The following is a 4,720-nucleotide window of genomic DNA, read 5'->3' as shown; positions in this document are numbered from 1 at the left end:
TATATATATATATATATATATATATATATTGTAGTGAGATAGGTCGGTTAGCTTCGTTTAGCTTCGGAGCTACACTACACGTTATAATATCTGGACTAGTTCAAGTACCTGATATTATACTTAATTTAAACGGGTTCTCTCTTTTTCGAGCTACTTGACAGATATGTGACAGAGATCAGTGATGTGAGACGTTAATTTTCTTTGACCCATCAAAATGAATGCGGTCATTTATTAACAGAATCAAAGTTTAACATCAAACATTGTACACGTGATTATTCTGATTGAAGCAATAACACAGCTTAATTACAACAGACATTTATGAAAATATCTGGATGATTTACTGGCAAGATAGAAGAGTTTTAAAGATGGGAAATGAAGGAGTTTAAATGGAGAGGGAAAGATGGACGAGGGAATATGTCTATTATAACCAGAAACGACACGCTCCTTTGGACCCAGCTTAACCCACGGTACACTTCGCAGTTGAAGATCGACTCTTTACCTTTGCAGACGATAGTTCGGCCTCGGTGTAGAGTTCTCTTTCAACGCTTTCCAGCGTCTCCGTAAGGATAGCAGAGATCTCAGGAGTCGTGAGATCATCCCTGAACAGACTTCCTCATTGTTCAGAGCTTCCGTCGGGTAGCGCCATAGCGAGACGTCGTGGCATAGACGGACTCTGATCATTCCATTAGAAACTTCTCTGGAACTCTGGTTCTCTCTGGAACGTTGTTCAGCTTAGTTCCCGTTGTTCTGCGTTCCGCATTCTCCTTGGAACTAGGAAGTGTTGACCCTTTTAAAGAGGTCAGTTCCGGTTCCTCTGAGAACTTCCTGATTGGTCGAAACGAACCAACAGGGGTGTGGTCTTAGTGATGTAAGAGGTTATTAGAAGTCAGAAAAACAGTTTGATGTTTTGGAACAGACAGAAAAATGTTTTTGAAACAGACAAGAGAAATGTTTAGGCGAGATGGGAGGAAACAGGTGCCAGCTTCTCTATTTACGTCTGAGAGGATTTAAAAACATGACAGTTCGTTCCAACAAACTTGTTTGCGTTTGTCTCCGACTTTTGACCGACATCACAACCTGCTCATTTCAGACAGAAGATCAAGAAAATGAATAATTACTCTGTAACAGACATTAACTTGATTTCTACTTTGAATGAGGATTAAAAATCATTAATACTGTTTCACAGTTGATTTAAAATAAGTAGTTCACTTCAACATTTAAAAATGATTTGAACTAAACACACTTTTGATTATCAAGATATTGTAAAATAGTAATGATAATAAAAAAGAGAGTGTTCTTTCAATTGATCAGTGCAGGACACACTTAGAAAGTCTCTGGATGAACTTAATTTTGTGTTTCTGGACTCAAATCAATGAAATAACAGTTCTTGTCCCAGGAAGGCCCTCAGGGCCAGATTTGACCTGAGGCTTAGTTCACTACAATATATATATATATATATATATATCAGCTCGAGTTCAGCAGAATTTCGAACCATAAACATCTAAATATGAGCCGGTATGACAATAAAAAAAATCCTTAAATCCTTGAATCCTTAACTTCATCTTTGAATCTTTGTTTCCTTATTTCAGAAACATGTTCCCACCAAACCTCGTCCAGGCATGCACGCAGCAGGTGAGCTTTACCACCAACCAACAAACATTAGAAGACCTGTCTTCACCACAGCAAGTCCACTAAAACATGTTTAAACTGATCCTTTCACACCCGATGACCAACCAGAGCCATCTGAAATCATGAAAAAGAATTTGTTCCCTCACAGTTCAGTGTTATCTGAAGAAATCTTTTTAAACAATTCTTCAGGTTTAGATCAGCATAGAAGTGTTTCAGTTGTTTTAAATTAATAACCGTCTAACTTTTTTTGGTTTCCACAGTTTAAAACCAAATACGAGAAGCGAACGTTTCACATGACGATCACAGTGAACGAAACCATCTCCAACTCCACTAACGCCACTCAGGAGGTCATGGAGATCACCAGGGAAGAAGTGATCCCAGTGCCGGGTCAGGTGAATGGGCTCAATGCCCTTGGGTTGGTGGTCTTCTCCATGTGCTTTGGTCTGATAATTGGCAACATGAAGGAACAGGGTCAGCTCCTCAGGGAGTTCTTTGACAGCTTGAACGAAGCCATCATGCATCTGGTTGCCATCATCATGTGGTAAAAGTCCTGATTTATCTAATGAGGTTTAAACACCTGTTAGGGTCCAACCTACCAGCTGATGTCCCTCTCATTGCAGGTATGCCCCGATTGGTATCCTGTTCTTAATTGCAGGAAAAATCGTGGAAATGGATGACCTGACTCAGATGGGAGGCCAGTTGGGCATGTACACCATCACAGTCATTATTGGCTTGTTGATTCATGGCGTTCTGGTTCTGCCCACTCTTTACTTCGTCATCACTCGACAGAACCCCTTTATCTTCATCACTGGGCTCCTGCAGGCTCTGGTAACAGCTTTGGGGACCTCCTCCAGGTGAGTAGAAGACAAACACGTGTACAAATAAAGCAAACTTGCCAATCAATTGACCTCTGAAGATCAGTTATGGGATCATCAGTCAGTCCACCTCTAGAAAATGAGCTCCATCTCAATCAGCAGGTAAATGGTAAATGGACTGTACTTATACAGCGCCTTTCTATCTGATCAAGATACTTAAACCGCTTTACACTACAATCTGTGTCCTCATTTACACATTCATACAGCTCTATACTAGATCTCTACAAAGCTAATTGAACAAATCATTCTAAAGAGACTAATCAGCGCTTTACATCACATTCATACACTGATGGGACACACATCGGCGGCGATGAGGGGTTCAGTGTCTTGCCCAGGGACACTTCAGCATGTGACTGCTGGTGGATTCGAACCCCCAACTCTTGCATTGGAGGACGACTGCTCTAACCACTCAGCCACAGCCGCCCTCAAAGGTCAAAGGTCAAAGGGCATGGGCTTTTCTCTCTAAAACCAACATGGCAGCACAACTTAGGTTTGGAAAATTTGGAACCACAAGACTTCTGGACCAGAACCAGACCAGAGGACAGAATGCACTTCAGCAAACAATTCCTCCCAGCTGTCAGCACAGCAGTGGAGGATGATGGTTTGGGCTCCTGTCAGTCACTGAGTGGACTAAAACTCCTCTGAAGACCAAAGAGCTCTGGAGACATCTGTTCAACAGCTGAAGCTTGGACCAAACTGGGTCCAACAGAACCATGATCCCAAACTCAGCAGCTGATCTACAACAGAATGGGTCAGAAAGAACATAACCATGGTGCTGCAATGGTCCAATCAGAGTCCAGAACCTCAACCTGACTGAGGTGCTGTGGTGTACCTTCAGAGAGTTGAGCAGAACCCTCTATGAACTGAAGATCAATGGAAGGACGAGTGGGCCGAAACTCTTCCACAACCATGAGAGAGACCAAGTCCCACAGAAAACACTGAGCTCGATGATGTTGATTTGTGTTCTCTTTATCCCTCTCTCTCTCCTCTATTCCTATCTCCTTCTTTACCTTTTAACTCTTCTCTCACTTTTCTGATTTGTTTTCTTCTTTGTTTTTCATCCCCATGTCCATTACATCTGGAACAAGCCCAAAGCAAATTCGAATAAAATTTAATTTATACAAAGTATATCAAGTGGAGCATTAAGGCCAGCCATCATGCTCTGCTTGTGAAAGTAAATCTGTTGGGCCTCACTTTGACTCTCAGACAATAATTCTAAGTGTCACAATGCTGCACAGGACAAGGGAAAAACAAAAAACACTGAGTTCTAGCTCTGAACTGAACTCATCATGTGCTTCAGTATTTTTGTAAAAGTTTAATTTAAAGTGAGAGATTCTCGGTTTGTGTTCCTTTTCAATATGTTCCCATCACCTCCCAGCTCTGCAACACTTCCTGTCACCTTCAAATGTCTGGAGGAGAACAACAGGATCGATAAGCGTATCACACGCTTTGTGCTGCCGGTCGGCGCCACCATCAACATGGACGGGACAGCTCTGTACGAGGCGCTGGCGGCCATCTTCATCGCCCAGGTCAACAATGTGGAGATGAACTTTGGTCAGATCATCACCATCAGGTAAATGTGAAGATAAACCGGCCAGAGCTGTGATTCAAACTAAATCTAACAGTGGTTGTTCTGTGAAGTATAACTGCTACTGCAGCCAGCATCGGCGCTGCTGGGATCCCTCAGGCAGGCCTGGTAACCATGGTGATTGTCCTCACCTCTGTTGGACTTCCTACTGATGACATCACTCTCATCATTGCAGTTGATTGGTTCCTGTGAGTAACTTCAATTCAAATGAAACAAACATTCACACACATTATAAAATGTTAATTAGTAAAAAATATCCAAGAGAATCATGTTGTGTTGAATCTTCACTTTGTGAGCGGTGACAGTGGGAAGAAACAACTCCCTTTGAACAGGAAGGAATTTTCAACAGAACCAGGCTCAGAATGGGCAGCCGTCTGCCTCGACTGACTGGACTTAGAGAGGTTTCTGTGGTCCAGGTGGGGTTTCTGTGGTCCAGTGGGGTTTCTTTGATCCAGGTGGGATTTCTCTGGTCCAAGTGAGATTTATGTGGTCCAGGTGGGGTTTCTGTTGTCCAGGTGGGATTTCTCTGGTCCAAGTGAGATTTATGTGGTCCAGGTGGGGTTTCTTTGATCCAGGTGGGGTTTCTCTGGTCCAAGTGAGATTTATGTGGTCCAGGTGGGGTTTCTGT

At 42.6% G+C, this 4,720-nt stretch overlaps 1 protein-coding gene across 1 annotated transcript in view; it reads left to right on the top strand.

The window, feature by feature from the left end:
- The window catches only part of LOC119424614 (excitatory amino acid transporter 1-like), a 62,055-nt gene that overhangs the window by 36,080 nt on the left and 21,255 nt on the right, over positions 1–4,720 (top strand). The window contains exons 5-9 of the mRNA XM_037692102.1: positions 1,590–1,632; positions 1,890–2,170; positions 2,250–2,483; positions 3,883–4,077; positions 4,146–4,280. Of these exons, the coding sequence (XP_037548030.1) occupies positions 1,590–1,632; positions 1,890–2,170; positions 2,250–2,483; positions 3,883–4,077; positions 4,146–4,280 (888 nt within the window). The remainder of the gene's footprint in view (positions 1–1,589; positions 1,633–1,889; positions 2,171–2,249; positions 2,484–3,882; positions 4,078–4,145; positions 4,281–4,720) is intronic.

Source organism: Nematolebias whitei, chromosome 18 (assembly GCF_014905685.2).
Source record: "Nematolebias whitei isolate Nwh7 chromosome 18, NemWhi1, whole genome shotgun sequence".
In the NCBI taxonomy this organism is placed as follows: Eukaryota; Metazoa; Chordata; class Actinopteri; order Cyprinodontiformes; family Rivulidae; genus Nematolebias; species Nematolebias whitei.
This window is presented reverse-complemented; position numbering and strand designations above follow the sequence as displayed.